Genomic DNA, 19765 nt, shown 5'->3' on the forward strand with positions numbered 1-19765 from the left:
TGCTCCTCCTGATGAGGCTGTGAGAGAAGGTGCTCTTCACATGCCAGGAAAGCACAAACTCCCCCACCTCTAAAATCCAAAGTCCAGCACCAGCCAGCAGGATTTGTGTTTTGAAGCGATATATTTTCAAAAGAGACACGGCTTTCCGATTCAGAAGAGCCTTCTAACAATGGACTGTATAGATCATAGTTATTTCCATTTGGTGCTTTTTAAATAGCACAAAAAACAATTCTCGACAAATTATGGTTTTTCAATAAGTTAGGGTAGGGGAAAAAAATAATCACAACCAATTCATCTATTTGCAAGGAAATGCCTCCCAGTAATCACCTCCTTCCTAAAGGAGAGAAAATATGGAAAAATTCTGCTCTACCCACTAAAATTCAAGTTTTACCACACAGGCCCACAGCAGACAGCAAGAGCTGAGCTCAGTAAGTCACTAACTGATTATCTCCCCTAGAGAATAATGCCGCTTTCATATCAAGAACACACAGTTATAGGTCTCTGCAAGAAATTGTTCAGAAATACAATTAGCAGATAATGTAACTGAACAAATATGTCTTATGGAAATGAAGGACATTAAACTTCAAATTAACCAGTGCCTGAATTGCCTTTGTTATTGATCACATCTCATACAAGCTTAAACCACCACAGTTCAACAAACCCAACCTAGAACTACAGGGACATTCAAGCCATCAAACATGGGGCAAAGCTTGCACCCAACTGGACCTTATGGACAGAAAGACAAAGTTGCTTGCATATTTTTAATTCAGTATCTGCTATTCAAGATGATGTTGTTGTATTGATATTCAATTCTCACTGGTATTCAAATTATCTACAATTTGCTATATCAGCCCAACCAAGAGAACGGTGAACTACAGCTGGGGTGGCAGGAGGTGGTAACACACTGAAGAAAGCCTATATGGACTCTTAGAGAAGGATACCTCTGTCCTTTCACTGTATAGATGTGTATGCATATGGAGTCTAGGCTCTTTCAGCTGCGTGCCTGAAGGTACACCCCGTGAAAATGCCTCCAGGCACCAAACCTGTACGCATGCGTAATTTGTTTTTTGCATGAGTGAGTAGTTTCAACACCTCTGGTGTTTGCCAAAGAATCAAAGCATTAAAAATTAAAGCAAACTGACTACCCTCGTCCCACAGCAAAACAGCACTCATCACTCATCTCTGCGGTTACAGGCGCTGAATAATCCTCCACTGGTTCTAAAAGCAAGGACCAGCAGTCCAAGGAGAAAAATACCACAGGTAGTACGACTGAAACAAAAGTAAAAAATTGGCATTTAAATGCCTCCGATCTCATCTGAAAAACTATTTCTTACAGTAATAAATAGGTGTCATGTCCCCTCAAATTGGCAATTTTCTGCATGACCAAACAGGCATATTGTTGCCCACCAGAAACCAAATACCACCGGTGCATCAGCATTTCAGGGTAAGCCTCACTCTGAAACATTTACCTCTCTATGCTGAAAGTCTTTCAGGTTTTTAAAACCACGGACAGATTAATAAAATTGACCAAGGATGAAGAGGGACTAAAATAGCTCTTTTTTTCTAAAGCCAATGGCAAAAATCAAACCAATTAAAATCATGATCTGAGTCAGTTTTAGTCGATTGTTAGCACCTCGGGCAAAATACTGCTAGAGCAGAGTTGCAGTTGGTTTCCAATTTAGCTGTCAGTATGACGAGGGAAGGGGCTGGAAGAGATGAAGGAAGGCATTAATAGTAACAGCAGCAAAGACAAGAGAGCTTGGTCCGCACTGTGGGCACAGGTTTTGCATTCAACTTCCCATGCTTATCTGACAGCAAGCCTGATCCAGAGCAAGAATAAAACCAGGAGGGAAAGGGGAAAACTTAAAGGGAAGCCAAAAAATAAAGGTGCACAGACTCAAAATCAATAAAGAATTTTTTTTAAAAAGCAGTTTAAGCCAAATGTTCTCAGGAGAAACAGTTTCAATGAGCATGTGAAAAAAGCCCCTTGCACAGAGCACTACAGACAGATGTTTCGTGGAAAGCGAGTCCTCTCACCTAACCAAGCAGAGCAGGCATGCTGGGAACATTAACACCAAACCAAACAGAAATATCCCACTAGATTGCTAAGTGCCACATCAAGCCGTGGGATGAGCCTACCAAGGACACCCAATGTATCTATACGCCATTCTGCATTACAGAATCGCCTCAGCTGGCTTTGTCCAGGACAATAAAATGTAGTCAGTGTGACAACAGCAATATTTGCAAGGGGCTGGAGGAGAGAATGCAATAACTACATCAATACCAAGAAATTAAATTTTGCCCAAGGCAGTGTGCTTATTTTACAAGATACCTTGCAACAAGAGCAGTGTGCCAGTCACATCAACAGCACAGATACATCAGCCACAGGGCACCTAGCCAACCAGGCTGGACCACCAAGTAATACTGATAGAAAAAACATACAGCATGATGCTGTTCTGAACACCCCTGACAGGAACAGGCCAAATCTAAAAAAAACTCCCAAACAATCAAACAAGAACAAAAAAAATCCCCATAGGACAGAAGCTAAAAATAAGATTTGGCAATACTGCTTTTCATCAGCTCTTCCTCTGGGCCTGAAAGGGAAGAGCTTGCAGCAAGCGATACCTACCATCACTTTGGATTCAGGATCACAAACAACTCAATTCATCAATTCTCAATAGTTCGCATGCAGCTTGAGCAAAGATATTATTTTTCTGGGGAGAAAAAGCAAGGGCGAGAAATTATTATAACTGTAAAAATATCGTGGAGTGACAAACTGGAAGGCTGGGTCCTTAACAGAAGCTGATTTTCCTGCCTCTTCTCACGCACAAGAGCTTGCTCTAGCAGTACAAGCAGCCGTTCCCCTGCCCGGCAGCAGACGTGCCATGTGAGCTGTGTGTCGACACACTGCGGGTAGGACCAATTGCCCATTTTGGGGAAAAGGGAGGAACTTTTCTTTGCAGGAAAGACTGGCAAGGTGCCCACTCCCTTTTTGCTGTACCCTCCAGTGCTTTAGGCTGATCAAAAGTAGGTCCTTATGATTTATGAGGCCCTTACAAGAGCACAGGAAGGATTTACGTGTTTGTCATCCCATCTCAACTTGCGGATAGCATCCCACAGAGGCAGAGAAACTGAAAAAGGGACTAGTTTCCAGAGGTAGCCAAGGCGCAGGAAATAATTAGTGAACCATATTAGCCTACTGAAAGAGGCGGACAACCGTGAGTCTTTGCAGTTTGAGGTTCTCTTCACACGTACCCTTAACCCGTCTTCCACATGAAGGGGAAAGGATCAAGACACGATCCGATTCCTGCAGGACAGGCTGAAAAGAGATTAACCTGAGTACAAGCAAAGAGGAGTGTTTAATACCACAGTACCCAGCAAAAAGTCTGTTATTATAGAAGATGAGAACTTAGCTACCACCACGCCACATCAAAAGAAAGCTCATGAAGTTTCAGCCTTCTGCTTTAAAATCTGCCCCACGCCTTTCTCATATGCCTGCATGTCCTGATCAATTAGCTTGCGTCAAAGCCTTGTTACACACGCACAGAGTTTTAATTGATTTACCCAAGTCAGTGAGCAAGGAATAATTACATCTTGGAAAATAAAGCTGGGCAGACTAGGGCAGCGCGCTTCATTGCTATGAGACTTAAAAGTTCAAAACAAAGGCAGATCTGGTTTCATCCCACAGTTCGATTGTAAGCTTCAAACTGCCTGGTGCTCTGAGACACCGTGTTATAGCTGGGCCTAATCATCAGCCAACCCACTGATTTTTCATATCAGTGCAGCCAGGGTATTAAGCCTACAAGCACAGTCATGTTCCATATAAAGATATTGTTTATCTGGCAATAAACTTACACTAATCAAAGTAGCATTAGCTTGAATTTATAAAGCATGAACTGCTCTCTCTACATGGTAAGACACAGAGACATCCTATGGCATATTGCAAATCTGAATACTGATTAGCAAATGCACATAAAACTAACATTTCCATACTTTGTGGTGGTATTAGACAGTCAGGGTCAAAAATTGATGCCACCACCTTTTAAAAGACTCTTTATTCCCACCGTATGTATCAAGGTATTAACCATCCTTCAAGATCTTTAAGTCAATAATAAAGGTAAAGGTAAAACATAAATAAGGGAGAGATAAATATGAAGAGAATGGAAGAGACCAAATTACGCACTTTTGATACCATAATTCCCAAAGCCAAACTTTGAAGCACAAACTACCATAATACAGTGGAACTGGAGAAGCAGCAGAGCAGCAGCAGCTGCCTCCAAGGCCAGCCAGCATAGTACATCATAAAATTTCATGCCACACTGTTTCGGTTGCAGCATCTTCCACGTGATCTTTGAAGATGCAAACTAAACACAGGATTCTGCTACCTTTTATTCACCAACAGGGTTTTCTACTGATTTGCAAGATGAGATTTCAGGAGCCAAATCTATTTGTCTTAAATACTTCAGTCTCCATTAAAATCACTGGAACTATCATGGCAATTCGTCCTACACACAAATCCCACATCACAGAATCAAGCCTCAATACAAAACTTACAGTTTGTCCTAGCTATCTTCAGGCTTATTTTAAAACACAACATTGAATCAACACAAAGGTACTACTCTTTCTAAAGAAAAAAAAAAAAAGAAAAAGAGACCCAACATTTAAAATACTCATCCTTCATTCATCACAACAGCGGTCAGCACCATGAAATGCAAAGCATATCATGCTCCCACTGAGGATATCACTCAGCAAGACTGATACTGAGCAGCACAGTGTTTCAATCTAACCTGACAAGACAGTACTGGTTCAGGTTCTGTTCTTTAAAAGTTGTCACCCAAATAAACACAGATGAGCTATCAAAGTCTCTTACCTGCAGAGTTATTCAAATACGTCCCATGCACAGTGATAGTTTAAAATGTTTAAAGCAGTAATATAAACAGTAGAGATCCCACCAAGGAGGCCAAAGCACTTTAAGAAAAGACGTATAAAAGAACAGGGTGTTTCACATTGAGTGTAATAATGTGCTGATGAATTAACAGCAACAATTTTAACAACTTCTTTCATGAAGAACAATGCAGTATCTTCTCCTCTTAGTGACAGAGGTACTACCGTGACAAACAGCTCATTTGTACATGTTTGAATGAGAGGGATGGAAGTGTGCTATGTTCTGTTGATTTCTTTTATAAGCCTTTTGTCACTCACTCAGTCTTCCTCATACGCAGTCAATTGCTCCTTCTGAAATACATTTAATGTAAGAATTTGTGATAGTGGGAACATGACATGACAGGAATACGTGACGTTCACTGATAACAGTGCCCAAACCAGAGCGCTATGAGTTTTCAGGTAAATGAAAAGTAGAGCTGCTTGGCACCTTGCAGGACAGATCGTCAAGGTTTTTTTGTGGTGTTTTAGGTTGTCAAACCTGTGTGCTTTCACTACAGCCTGGTATAACTGCTAAGAGTTTCAAAGACATGGCTGTTGGGGATTCTTTGCTTTCAATACTACTAGAGAAGTTAACCCCCTTTATGCCATTAGAAAATACAAGTGCCTAAATTTTCTTTCAAGCTGCTTTATCAGTGAAAGCAAGATTTGGCCTCCAAATCCCAAATAATTGTATCTGATAATTAGTCAGGGAAGTCTGGTGGAAGTGCACACTTTGAATTCAATGGAAATTTGCATGTACCCCCACATTACCTTCAACACACCAGTAAATGTATTCATCCTCTCTGTGACAGAGTTCTCCAGCTCTAAAAAAAAAAATATAATTAAGCAGTAGTTCCAGACTTCACTTTTGGGGGTCCAAGGCTCACTGATATAGTGCAATATGCGGGCTTTCACAGGACTGGTTATTAGGGTAGCACTTGTCTCAATGTGGTGCAAGCCCAGGATAGATTTATTTTTTTTTAAGTGTAAATGGAGAGCCAGACTCTGGTAAACCCAAGCATAGAAGGAAGACGATTTGAAGGCTTCGTTTAAACAAATAGTTTCATTCTTGGGTGTTTGAACCAATACACATAGGACACATTTGAATAAGCAACACAAAGATACTCCCAGTTTAGTACATTGAAGAGGTGAAAAATCAGACTAGATGACAGGAGTTTTTGTAGATCTTTGAGCTCTGACTGACCAGACCACTACACACCACGTAAAGTTGGGTCTCCCTTCTTCTATTTTCAATGTAGCTATTTAACAATTTTTTTTTTTTTTTTTTTTTTTTTTAAATTTGTAAGCCCAGTTCTGTATATCTTGATTAGAAGTTTAGCCTCTCCTGCCACTTTACAATTTGGGTGCTTCTCTGACATTCTGCAAAACACCCAACTGGTGGAAAAGCTACTTAGGCAATGAACTCAGTGAGTTAACCCGGTACGCAAAGGCATTTCTCTTTATATGCTCAGTATTTGCAACAGCTTCAGTGGCTCAAATGCTAATGGTTTTGCCTGCTCCTGCCAACAGTGATGATAAAACCATATCTTTGGTCCTCTTATGAAAAGCCCTGGAGTTGCAGCAAATCTGTAAGCTCCTTTTCTTCCTTGAGCCTCTCTATCTCCATCTCTGTGTCATTGCTAACTTCATCTTTCCCTTGACCCTGGCTCCACTGAAACTCTTTCCACTGATCACTTCCTGCCTCAACTACCCCCATCGCTTCTTTTCTGGTCTTCATAAATCCACACTCTGCAGTGAGAAAATACATAGCCAGGCTATTATTACACTCCCGGAAACAGTGATAAATTATGCCCATAATATCCCCTCTTCCATTACATTTTTCAGCTTCCTCGTGCTCTCCAGAGCCTTTTCAAAGCTAATTTTCTATCGTTCAAAGTTTCATGGGATTTGCTTTCTGCTTCCACTCCATCACACTTTCTCCCCCTTGTATTCTCATCCTTGCATCTCTTATTCCTTCCACAAATCGCAAAGCAAATTGAAAGTTCATCCTTCACCATACAACGTGCAGTGAAATAAAAACAAGACACTTCCAGTCCAAAAGGCACATATACAAAACCTCCCTGCCATCCTCCACACCACTGACTTAAAAAAAAAAAACAACACCAAAACCAAACACCACAATTTCAAGTCTTGTATTCCAAAATCTACTCCTAACATTGTTCAGAAGTGCCTAACCAATTTTTCTGATCATACTCAAAAGTCTTGCAAAAACATCCTAGTTTTGACTGGAGGGCTTCTCAGATCAAGGGTGGAACAAGGACACAGATGGAAAACCTGACAGGTCTTTTTCCTTAAAATAATTCTGGTATGCCTCTTTTTCCTGAGTAGCTTCAAAGAAGTTTTGCTTATGTCCCAATGGGGGAACAAATACAAATGCTTAAACCCTGAAAGTTGCCATGAAACAGAATTGACAATTTTCACGGCTCTGCATAATCCTGCTCTCCTCTACATTCATTGCTGCCACTTAAGTGTCCTAAACAAGAACATCTACTGTTCTCAAATGCACTACTAGGAAAAAGTAGAATTTTACCTTCCTCCTGTCTTCTGTGCTGTTCTCTCCTTGTATGAGAGTTACTGCATGAATATCCACAAAGCTTTCACTCCTTTCCATTGCCTACCACTTGGATACCCTATATGAAAAGACTATTATTTATACCAGTTTGTTACTCCCAACATCCCAGAAATCATGCGATGGAAATTCCTCCCAAAGACACAATTATAAAAACAAAACTTGAAAACTGGTTTCTGCACTAATATTTTGAAAAGAAAAAAAACCAACCCCAAAACAAACAAAACCCCGCTTCCAGCCAAAGAAACCAAAGATGCAGCTTCCCAATGGCCAAGTAACACAACCCTGTAAGCTCAACAGGCCAGGTACCAACCAAACTCCAACATTAAAATAGACTTACTGCTTTACGGCCTCCCTGGCCAGGAAGTATCCTGACACTGGAGTGGAACAGAAACAGGTCATGCTTCATCCCAGAAATCTTTTCTCAGCTCCTGGGACTGGCATCACAGGCTTTCTGCTGCTGTAGCCTTCCCGTTAGGTGATCAAGAAGAGACTTGCTATTTGACCCCTTTCGACTTATTTCACTTTTACCACCTTTTATTGACTTCCACCGAAATAAATAAAAACAACATCCTTTCTTCAGAAAGCAAACACGGGGCAGAGGGAGAAGAAGAGAAAAGAAGAGCAGCAAATGAAAGTCATTCCAGTTCTCCTCGCCCATCACTTGAAAACAGTTAGCTATTTTTGGCAGGCTCTGAACGTTCAGTCACTGGTATGCAAGATGAGAAGCAAACGTAAAGTAGAGCACATGACAAACCTGCACTGATTGTACATCAGTATGGTTGCAGGGACCTTTCTCCTATTTACAGTCAGAAGAAATATTACTTCAACATCTGCAGCGCAGGGTAGGAGGGAGCACCTGCACTACATGATGGTCTCAAATGATTACAGATCATGATTCCCCCAGGAAATGCATACACCTGCAATTCTCACCAATACTACAGCTCCCAAAAATACCACTGCATCTTTATTTCATTAGAAAAGAGACTTTCACAGTTCAGGTATTCCAGCTCTGCACCCCACAAGAAGTGACAATGACTTGCAGTGGCAATTGGCTCCATCATAGTTTCTTACTCTCTTGCAGCACTCGGAAGAACAAAGTATAAGTGACAGCAGTTCGGAGCACTGTGTGTAATTACAATTAAAAAATTTAACATTTTTAAGGCAGCACTGTAGCACAGCTTGGGCAGTTTGAGATATAAAAGCAATATAAGAAGTTTGTATGTCTATTGAACATGAAAGATAGCTGTACAGAAATTCACAGTGGATGTAAAATCCAAAGAAAAAATGTTTCTACGTAAGCAATTTGACAGCACATTGACAACGTGTGGAAGTAAATCCAGCCTAAGCTACTTGAACAACCATTGTGGCCATTACCAGTGAACTACACAGAGATGCAAGGGGGGGGGGGGGGGGGCAGAAGGTACCTACCACCTTCTTAGATTTTGGTAACTCCTGACAAAATGGCTGAAAAAACAAAATCAGAAGAAAGCGCTCTCTTCACTTCTGTGTCTGCTGGGCAGGTAAGAGAGTGTTTGAGGCCAGGCACGAGCAGATGATGTGCTGCAGATCACCTGGAGCTCATTCCGCAACCCTCCCTTCTACTACCAGCTGTCTTCCCTGTCCCTCTCCTGTTAAGCTTTCACTTCTGGTTCTTTTATACTTTCTTTCCATTGTATCTCTTTTTTTTTTTTTTTTTTTTTTGCATAAAATAAGAAAATGTCATGCGCTTTTTCCCTTCATTTAACAAAAATCAGAAATACTTCTAAAAATTTGAGGAAAAAGTCACCTCCAACAGAAGAGGAAAAACTCCGAGGATTCAATGCACAAAATGAACAGAAAAATCAAATGAAACCAGATTAGTGCTAATTACCACTGGATTTGCAAATACAGGCTACGGGGGGCAGGGGAAAACTGTTCAGAACTCCTAAACTTCTATAATTAAACCAAGCGTGTGAATAAAACCTATATGAACCTCCTGGAACTGGAGAGCTGACGGCCATCGCCTCCTTCTCCTGCCCGAGGAGCTGAAGTCCCAGGTGAAACAGCTGACACAACGGGAACGGCCACCTTCTTCCAGGAGAAGGAGGGAATTTTCTGTTTAATTCCTTTCACTGGGCCCATTCTAATGAGAAGTGCAATTAGCAGGTTACCTTCGTCATCAGAAGTTGAGGCCAAGCCATAAAGCTCTCTTCTGTCACCAAGTCATCGTGCAAGTTGAATTGGGTGTTGGTGCCCAGGTGCCATCAGCAGAGGCCTCTGTGAGGCGAGGCCGGGGCTGCCCCGAGCCGGACACAGCCGGTTCCGGCCAGTTCCAGCCGGTTCCACAACTGCCCCACCGCAGGGCGCAGCCCAGCCCGGCAGCCATGCCGGCGGTGCCTCTGGGAAGGCGTGTTGGAGACAGGGAAAAATGCTGCCCGGCAGGGAGGAGTGAGGGGAAAACGTGTGAGAAACAGCCCGGGGAGCACCAGGGCCAGCGAAGGAGGAGGGGAGGAGGCGCTCCAGGCCCCGGGGCAGGGATTCCCCTGCAGCCTGTGGGGAGACCACAGGGGAGTGGGTGGAGGACCCCAGGCCGGAGCAGGTGGGTATTTCCTGAGGGAATCGCAGCCCATGGAGAGCCCACGCTGGAGCAGGTTTATCCCGAAGGACTGCAGCTCATGGGAAGGACCCACACTGGGGCAGGGGAAAAGCGTGAGGAGGAAGGAGTGGCAGAGGGGAACTCGTAGGGACTGACCACAACCCCCATTCCCCATCCCTGCTGCGTTGCTGGGGCAGGGGGAGGAGGTACAGGAGTTGGGAATGAAGGAGTGAAGCTGAGCCTGGGGAAAAGGGAGGGGAGTGAGGAAGGTGTTTTAGTTTTTTTCTTTATTTCTCACCATCCAACTCTATTTTAATTGGTGATAAATTAGTTTTTCCCAAGTCGAGGTTGTTTTGCCCATGACGGTAATTAGTAAGCGATCTCCCTGTCTTTATCACCTTGACCCATGAGCTTTTGCATCTTGTTTTCTCCCCCATCTCGTTGAGGAGGGTGAATGATAGAGGGACTGGGTGGGTGTCTGGCAGCTGGCCAAGGTCAACTCACCACATGAGTATTTTCCCTCTCCGCACAGTATGTTTTAAGGGGATGGAGGAGGAAGAAGATTAGAAAAATAATCACATGGGTCCTACCACTACTGCTGGTGAAATCCCACACCTGTGTTGCCAGTCTCAGTTGTTAAAGCTTACACGAACAGGGAGACAGAAGCCCACCAGAGTGGTACAGCGATGCTATGGGATTCCCTGTGCTGGCATCTAAGAGTGATGCACAGAGGTGAAGCAGTCACTTTACAATAGCCAGCAGATGCCCATGGACCACTCGGGTCAGATGAGGATTACACAATGCATAAGTTTGATCTGATCCCACTAAGACAAAAGAAATTTGTCCTAAATCGGGTGGTAGCTAAAAGCACGTGTCAAAAATACCAAGTACTGGTTAAACAATTTATTCTTAAAGCAACCAACAGAGCCTTATATCAATTATGTCAAGCCTCAGCTGAAAAGCATCTAGAGATTACCTGGGCCACAGAACAGAGTAATCTCTATAAATACACCTTCATTTCTGCTACAATCACAACCACAGCGTCAAAGGTAACGAACCACCACTAGTTCGGATTTAATCGATCTTGAACAGTGTACACATGATGCAACCCAGACCAATGGCAATTCAATTGCTATTTCAGAAATATCTCTTCTTCCCACTTCATTTCAGTCCCTCTGCTCCCTCCCACCTCAGAGTGATGTTCTAATTATTCAAACAACGTAAGCAGCATTCAATCCATGCCAGCCCTTTCTTCCTTTAGCACTGACCTTGCCTTATACATCACTCTCACAAAACTAATTAAGCAGAGAACAGTCTCACTTTACACTGTCTTCATGAAAAGAACTGGATTGTTACCTGCCTGAGGGTGCAATTCAAATTATTTTCGCCTTCATTTCTCTCAGCAAAACAATACAAATGTTGAGCAAGAAATCAGACCAGCCAATTCAAGGAAACCCTTTACTCAAGTTTCCACACAAAAAAAATAATAAAAGGATTATTGTAAATAACATACTCCTTTAGTTGCTTCATTTTGGTTTTTAACATATGTCTTTTCATGTAAGCTTGGCCAAGAGACATGTTTTGGGAAAAATGAGGAATTTTGTTAGGCTAACAGACACAGTTGAGGAAAGAAAAAACAACGTTTGGGGCACACAGACCCTAGAGCCAGGCTCAACTAAAAGGGATCCAAGTGGCTAGGAACGCTTCAGTCCCACAAAATGGATCTGAAACTGCTGAATCTGTAAAAGCATCCACAACCAAATCATACAAAAAACATGCACCTCGAATCTCAGGGTAATCAGCAGAGCAATTCCTCTCCAATATACATTAACTCACAAACACAAAGATCTTGGTCTGAAAACACTCAGCTGTAGGTCATCTACGATGGGAAGCTTGTCCTCCCAGATTTAGAAATGTTTTGTTCGTACACAGGACTGACCGCACATCTAGATTCACAGAAGATTTTATAAAAGCGTGGGTTCACTGCTTGCAGGGTAGAGACTGAGGAACAGGATTTGCCACGTCTTTGCTCCTGAGGAAGTGGTTCATATAACTCTGGAGCCACCTCTTTTCCTAAATACACTATAGCTATAACACACAATGAGGAACAGAGGAAGAAAATTACATTCATTTGACCCAAGACTACGCTGCAGCACAGAATTCCCAAAGCATAGGGGTAAGACCAGTGCCTTGCAGGAAATTACAGTAAATGGCACAAATACATTTAATGACAAGTCTCCGGCATATTGTGGGTGGCCACAGACCAGAGATGCCAGAAGCCTGAACCATACAAATTCTTACGCATCTGCTGTGGATGCTGGTACTCACCCCTTTGTAGCCCCCTGCAACGCTCTGTGGGGCTACTCATCCCTCAGGCTTCATCTGCCTGGGAGTTTTTCCTTTGAAGATGAGATTTGGCATCTGCCAAGAAGCAACTATTATTAAGTTTTCCTCTAGAAGCAAAAAAGATGACTGTCTTTTACTACCTTCCATACAACACGAGTTCTTTGCTGTGGACAGCAGCCATACGAGAACCGCCAGTGTCAAAACCCCCAGATTTTGGAGCTTGTCCCTAAAAATACTGCCTTAATGTGGGTTTCTGCAGCTAACACTGAAAACCATTACAGAGCATCGGCACGAATGTGCTGGCATCTCGACCTCAAAGGCCATGTCCATTTTCTAATTGCTGGTGTTTTACCGACAGATGTCAGGGACCACCGCCTTGGGATTTAGAGGAAAGGATGTTTCTTTTATAAATGTATCTTTTATAAAGAGTTACTGTAGTTTGTGGAACCAAACCCAGTCACAGATAATGAGTCATAACAGGAGGTAGTTACTGTAAATATTCCAAGCATGGGCACATTAACAACCACCCACTAACCAGAGGCAATGTCACAGGCAGACACAGAGAACTCCCACTGGTGTCAATGGGAATTTTGAATGGATCAGGACCTCAGCCAAGAGCTCAGTATCTATTGTAACCTGCAGCATTAATATCCAGGATGGGGTGGGTTGTGCCTCAGATTTTGGCTGTCGCTTTTCAGTGGGCGATGCAGGCATCTATTCAAAGTGGATCTGCAATCTCAGATTTCAGACAGGAGGCACAGAGCTTTCTAATGTGAAGTGAACAAAGTAAAACCATTGAGTTTAACTACTCATTCTTTAGTGTCATTAAACGTTTATGATACAAACACAAGTTCTGACGCGTAAGTCAATAGCACCAATTGACCACAGTAAGACCCAATCTAGTGCTGGCAAACATCTGCCTGAACGGAGACTCAAGTTCATATGTCAAACTGTGGCTGCTGGTGAAGTTTGCTGGGGCTTTTTGTCTGGGATGCAAAAGAACTGGCACCCAAACTTCTGATTAAAAGACAAAGAAATGCCCTGCCTGCCAGCTGAGCTGGCCAAGCAGCGGATAAGGGTACTAGCACCGTGCTCCCTTCCCCCTTCTCACACGGGTCTGCACTTGCTGCTAATTTTGATTCAGTGGACTCAGACCAAGACATGGTCAGCTTACATGTTGCCACTGCGCTACTCTTCTTCAGTCCCTGAAGTAAGTTACTTTCTCATGATTCAGTACTATAGAAATATAACTGTTGAGATCAGCTTCTTTATTTTTGTCAGCTTTTCTACAGACCTTTCAATCATAAGCTGCATTATACTATATTCCCATAAAGCCAGGAAAAGCAGTAATAGATACCTCAAAATTGTGACTTCTATTTTTCCTGCCAAGTGCTTTCTTTACGTGCTTTGTTTTCTGCTGTCACTAAATGAGAATGGTACCTATACTTCCAAAGTCTTCACCCTGACTGTCACTATTTCAATACGCTCTTCTCAGATTAGAAGCTATCAGCTTCGAAAATACTCCTCCTCCTATTTTGCTTTCTGGAGAAGAAAAATATACCTACATTTTCTCACTGCTTACGGCTGAGGTTATCAGACTTCAGGGCAAAGCTATCAAAGTTTCTTGCAGTGAGAGCATGGTGACAGGAAAAGACACCCCCCCGCCACATCTGCCTCGACGGGGAAGGCAACAGTACATAATCCAACCGGTAAAAAGAAAAACAAATGCAGATGAATCCATTCCTCCAGAGTTAGTTTCAGATTCTCTACTCCGTCCCTTGACTTTCCTTGGAGGAGCCACGCAAATTACAAAGCAGCCTCTGGAAAGAGTCTGGCTGTAATACCAGACAGCACGAGCTCTTTAAGGCGCAGCTCCAAAGTACAAGGATTTCAGCAGGTCTTGGCTCACTTTCTAATGCCCTATATTCTCCTACTGCCCCATGCCTCTCCCCCAAATACAAGGTTATCAAGTATTTAATTCAAAATGGGTTGTGTTGATACAGCCCCAAGGCTCACTGGAGACACTGGATATACTGTTCTCAAAGTGCAAAGCAAAAGCTTTTTGAGGGAGAATTGGGGAGAGTCCCCTGTCCTGCCACACACGTGGCTCTCTGCACACCAGCTACGTGGCAGGAAAAGAACCCGACTGGTGGGAACCGCGCTGCTGCCAGTGGGAATTTACCTAGGGGTATTTCTTGAGCACATAACTAACCTCCATCGAAGAAGAGCTGTTACCAACCATCAGACTACCACTGCCAGATGCTGAGCTGTTGTTACCCAGATCCTTGTACTCCTGCTAACCCCAGAGAGAGTGTGAAGTGAGAAGAGACATGGGAACCTGCCCCATGCTTGAAGCCACCAACACAGCTGGGACAGGGCTGCTCTCCAGAACAAGCCACTTGCTACTACAAACAGCTACCATGCTCCAGCAGCAGCGCTGCCAATCTACCTTTGTGAGACAGCTTGGAGGCTACCTGGGCTTATGGTATCCTGCAGCTCTCTAACACTCATGCAGTTAAAAAAAAAGCAAAAAAAAAAGCCATAATCTTATCTATATACATTCACAGTTAATGCAGCATTTTGCAGAAAGTGAAGGTGCCCATCCCTGACTTCATTATGTTAATCCATAAGCTTTATTTAGATTGGGATAGTTAATTCTCAAACATCCACAGCCAGTTTTAAAAGCAGCCAAATTTTGACGGTCATCACCAAACGGTCATCACTGGGTTTTCTAGGCGGGACTTATAAGTGGGGCCAACAAACTCTGAAGCGAGCAGTTACTTTCCTCTTTGGCTTAAGAAAAGATGTGAAAAAACCCTATTTCTTTAAAAATAGATTTTGGTACTTCTGTTACACCCGCGCAACTCCACTGACACCACCACAGGCTTTACGAGAGAGGGTAATTTAACTGAAAATACCCATTGCAAGACAGTAACTACTTGCACTGGATTGTGCTGATTCCTACCAAAATCCATGGCCTTTCAAGGCTCTGTATAAATCAGGCTTTTCTACAAAGACCCACCGCAAAAGCTGGTTGTAGAAAGTGCCATTCCAACAACTTACACAAAGCAGCTCCTTACATTAGGGCTGAATATGGCCCTCCCCAAGTTCTGTAGAGAACTACAGCGAAGTCTCATCTCATGCACCACCCTGTAACGCATAAGAAAGCTTCAGGAGTAAGAAAGGCTGAGGCTATTCTCACTAACAAAGTACTCCACATTTATTATGCAAATACAGCCCTGGGACACCCACATTTAGAGCAGGTATTAAAATTACATTGTATATCTTACAGAATATGGGGTATGTGAACATATCACCACAATAAGCTACTCTCATATGAAACCTGATTACACTGTTCTTTGAAAGAGCAGTTAGCTAACTCAAAACCACACAGGCTTCTGTCAGGACTGAAGTATACCCAGTGCCACAGTACAGCTGCAGAAATATGCAGGAAATGGTATCCCACCCTTTCCAGACAAATTACTGTTTCATTGTATAAGAAGAAAAAAAAAAAAAAAGCCTGTTTTTACTATGGCTAGACCCAAATTAAACATTCTCATTAAGAGCAATAATACTCACAATCACCAAGAGAAAATTCAGGTGGTTCAGAGAAAAAAACATTTCCTATATTAGTCTACGACACAAGAGACTAAAGAAGGCCATACAGCCTATACATTAACTGGTAAATACTACCTCCTTACCACTATATCTGGACCCTTTTTAAAAGCACATTTCACAGACCGTAACCATCACTCACTCTTCTACAGCAGTACCAAACCACCTCATATATGTACCGGCTCCTCCTGCTGTATCTAAAACTGCCTCTGTACTTTGTGATAACGGAGAAAGTTTTTATACGAGCTGGAAGAGCGTACCAGCATCTCCTGGAAACAGATTATCAGCATCAACTGTTTTTCTTGGGATTGTCAGAACATACACCTTCTGGTACACTGTCACCACAGGAATCAAAGCCTTGCACGTCTAAGTCATTACTGACTCATTAAGAACAGATACAAATGCCTTTGCCCTAGTACTTGAAATACACATACGTCCCAAAATCTATACACAGGCAATTTCAAACATGAAGTTAAAATGTCATTAAAACTTGTAATCATAACACAAAATGAAATATGTAAGTTTGATTTAAAAAAACAAGCTTTCAAGCAAGTATAGCACAAGTATGGCAAATTCTTTTTGTGTAGGACTATAACACAGTTCTAAATCATGCAAAATAATTCCTCAGAAAGGCAGGAATCTTTTGTTCTGCATTGCTTAATAAATTATTTAAAGAGCATTTTAGTGAATAAGGCCACCATAAAAAAAAAAAATACTTAACATCAAAGAAAATAATGTAAAGACAAGAAAATATTTATTTAGAAAATGTTAAGGTTTTGCAATGCATCTGAATGGTGAACTTTATTTTGTCGTTGTGAAAAATAAAAAAATCTGATGAAAACGCTAACATTTTTGAACATAAGACATAACATAGAACTGGAAAGACAGGGGGAAAAAAGAACATTAAAAAAACCAAAAGTCTCAAAAATCTAGTGTTAAACACAAACTTTCAAAATCAAGAAACCAAAAAGTTTTGAAAAAAGAATAGAAAGGATGAGTTGTTTTGATTTGGCCTCTCAGGCTGCTAAAAAAGTAAATGACAGAAAAGCGCCTATTACTAGTTTTATAAAACTAGTAAATAAGGAGCAGTTCCTTCCTCTTTCAGGGAGGCCAAGAGCATACCCTTCACCCGGGTGTCCCACCAGCCTACCACAGAGATGCACGTTTGAGAAGATATACGGGTTTATCTACAAATACACAGAAAGACCACTTACTGGAGAGATGCCCAGCGCGCACACGCCAGCTGCTTATCAAAGGGACTCCTACAACCCCGAGCGCAGGTAACACCGCAGAGCGAGCTGCGCGGGGGACGCGGAGCCCGTCCGAGAGGGGGGCAGAACCACCTGTGCACGCACCCCGCAGCGGGGCACTCCGCGCCCCCCGGGCACGCACCCCCGGAGGGGAACACCCTGCATGCACCCCGGCAGCGGGGCACCGTACCCCCCCCCCCCCCAGGCGTGCACCCCCGGAGCGGGCACCCCGCCCCCTGCATGCGCCCAGCTGTCCCGCCGGTCCCTCTGGGGCCGGAGGCGAGCCGGGTTGGGGCAGCCCCCAGTGCCCAGCCCCAGCTGGGGGTCCGCATGCAACCCCCGCCCCTCGGCACCGGCGGTGCCCCGGCTCCGTGTCTCCATGGCGATGGCTCCCCGCTCCGCCGCCCCGGCACGCCTCGGCCGGGGCCAGGGCCGGGGCCGCCTGCAGCGCCGAGCACCCGCCCGGCCGGCGGCAGGGGAGGCGGCGCGGCCGAGCCGGGGGGGGGGGGGGGGGGGGCACTTACTTTCACCGGTGCCGCATTGAGCCGGGTTCCCCCCCCCCCGTGCCGGGGTGCCGGTGCAGCGCCCCGCACGCCGGGCACAGCCGGGCGCCGATTTCCCACCCGTGCCCGGGGCGGGGGGTCCCCCGAGCTACGGGCTTTCACCGGAGCGGTGCCCCCCCCCCCCCCAGCCCGGTAAGGTCGGGCTGTCCGCGGTCGGGCCGGGGAACATGCTGTTTATCGGAGCGGCTGCGCCTGCCTTACCCTTGGAAGCATCTTTCTCTTCTTTGGGCTTGATCACCTTCCCGCTCATAGACCCCAGCTTGGGTGGGAAAATCCCCGGGAGCGTCGCGGATTCCGGCTGGACCCAAAGAAACCTCGGGCGGGGGGCAGCGTGCGTGCGTGTGAGGGATCCTCTACGCCGAAAAGGCAGAAATAACACCAACACAAGGGGAGGGGGGGGAAAAAAAAAAATCAGGAGCCGGCGAGCTGCCCGCTCCCCGGCGCGGTGCCTCGGAGCCCGGCGGCGGCGCCGCCGCGGTGCCTGCGGGAGCGGAGCGGGGCGGTGAGCGGGGGGCTCCGGCAGCCGCAGCACCGAGCCCCTGCGCCGCTCGCCGTGCCGGAGACAAAAGCGATTTTCCCTGTGTCTGCCTGGCCCCGGCCCCCTCCTTCCCCCCGCCTCCCCGGCTCTGCCTCCCCTCCCCAGGGCCAGGGAAGCGCAGCCGGTCCTGGAAGTCCCACCGACCGGGGGGAGGGGGTACTGTGAGTTGGGGAGGGGGGGGCTTTGGTTGTTTGCTTGGGTGTGTTCGTTCTTGGTTTGGGTGTTTTGTTTTTTTTTTTTTTCTTTTCGCATCCTCCCCTAATAATAATGGGATGGAGCAGCAGAGCTGCAGCCGCGGATGGGAGGAGGACGCGAGTCCCCGGCACTGCAGAAGAGGCGGCAGGTTTACGCTCGCCAGCAGCCAGGAGGGCTGGAGCTAGAGCTGACCCCTCCAGCCCCCCCGGGTCCGCGCGTCCCCTTCCCCATCACCCAGCCCAGGCCCTCGTGAAACGGTACCGAGGGGGGCAACGCGCATCCCTGCTGGTCTCCAGCCCCGGGACGGTGCCCCAGCGCCGGGCTGGGGGTGGCACGGACCCGGCCTGCCCTCCCCTCGGGGAGCCGCTCCCACCCCCCCCCCCCATCCCACAAGGGGAGGCTCCGGTCCCGGTGCTGCGGCCCCAGCATCGCCTGGTCCCGAGCTCGGCAGCCTGTTGCTGCCGTCGCGGGAGTGCGAAGAGCCGGGGGACGCTGGGGGGTACCCGGAGGGAAAAGGGGGGCATCGGGCTCCGTTTAACCGGGGAACACGCAGAGCTTGCGCCGTCCCGCTCCCAGCCCTGCTGCTCTGCCCCGGGGTGTGGGACGAGGTTCACCCCCCGCCCTGCTTCTTCCCCCCACGCCCCCCGGAGGAGGAAGGGACCCCCTAAGAGCAGCCGAAGCTCCTCTCACCTGTGCGACAAAACCGCTTCCCACCCCTACCCCCCCGGTCCTCCTCGGCGGGGGCAAAACTTCCTACGACCGGGGCCGCCGGCCGGGGAGGGAGCGCGGTTCGCGGCCACCCATCCTCTGCCCCGGCGGGCCGCGCAGGGAGGGAGGGAGCGAGACCGGGGGAAACCCGATGCAGCCGGCGCCCCTTGGAGCCTGGCCCTGCTCGGTAGCGCCCAAAATAAAGTACTGGGAAGGGCGAGCCGCGAAGTGCCTGGGGGAGCCCGTCGGTGCAGCAGCCGGACCCCCCCAACCGCCCCCAAAGTGGCCTGTTTGGAGCGGGGGACACGATGGACTTCTCCAAGACCAGCAGGGAACAAGGTAGGGCTGGGCACCCCCTCGGGGGAAGGCAATATGGCCAGGGGAAGGCAATATGGCCAGGGCACGGCCCTCCCCACGGCCTCTGGGCACTCCTCCGCTTATCCTGCCCCCGTGGCAGGA

The 19765-nt window shown here is 46.0% G+C and overlaps 1 protein-coding gene across 3 annotated transcripts in view; it reads right to left on the reverse strand.

Moving 5' to 3' along the window:
• FGF13 (fibroblast growth factor 13) overlaps positions 1-18299 on the reverse strand; it is a 264038-nt gene extending 245739 nt beyond the window's left edge. For 2 of the 3 annotated variants that reach the window (XM_076346964.1, XM_076346960.1), the window contains exon 1: positions 18067-18299. In XM_076346964.1, the coding sequence (XP_076203079.1) occupies positions 18067-18115 (49 nt within the window). In that variant the 5' untranslated portion in view covers positions 18116-18299. The remainder of the gene's footprint in view (positions 1-18066) is intronic. The other variant, XM_076346963.1, reaches the window with a different exon arrangement.
• Between the last annotated feature and the right edge of the window lie 1466 nt (positions 18300-19765).

The sequence above is a fragment of the Aptenodytes patagonicus genome, chromosome 9, assembly GCF_965638725.1.
Source record: "Aptenodytes patagonicus chromosome 9, bAptPat1.pri.cur, whole genome shotgun sequence".
In the NCBI taxonomy this organism is placed as follows: domain Eukaryota; kingdom Metazoa; phylum Chordata; class Aves; order Sphenisciformes; family Spheniscidae; genus Aptenodytes; species Aptenodytes patagonicus.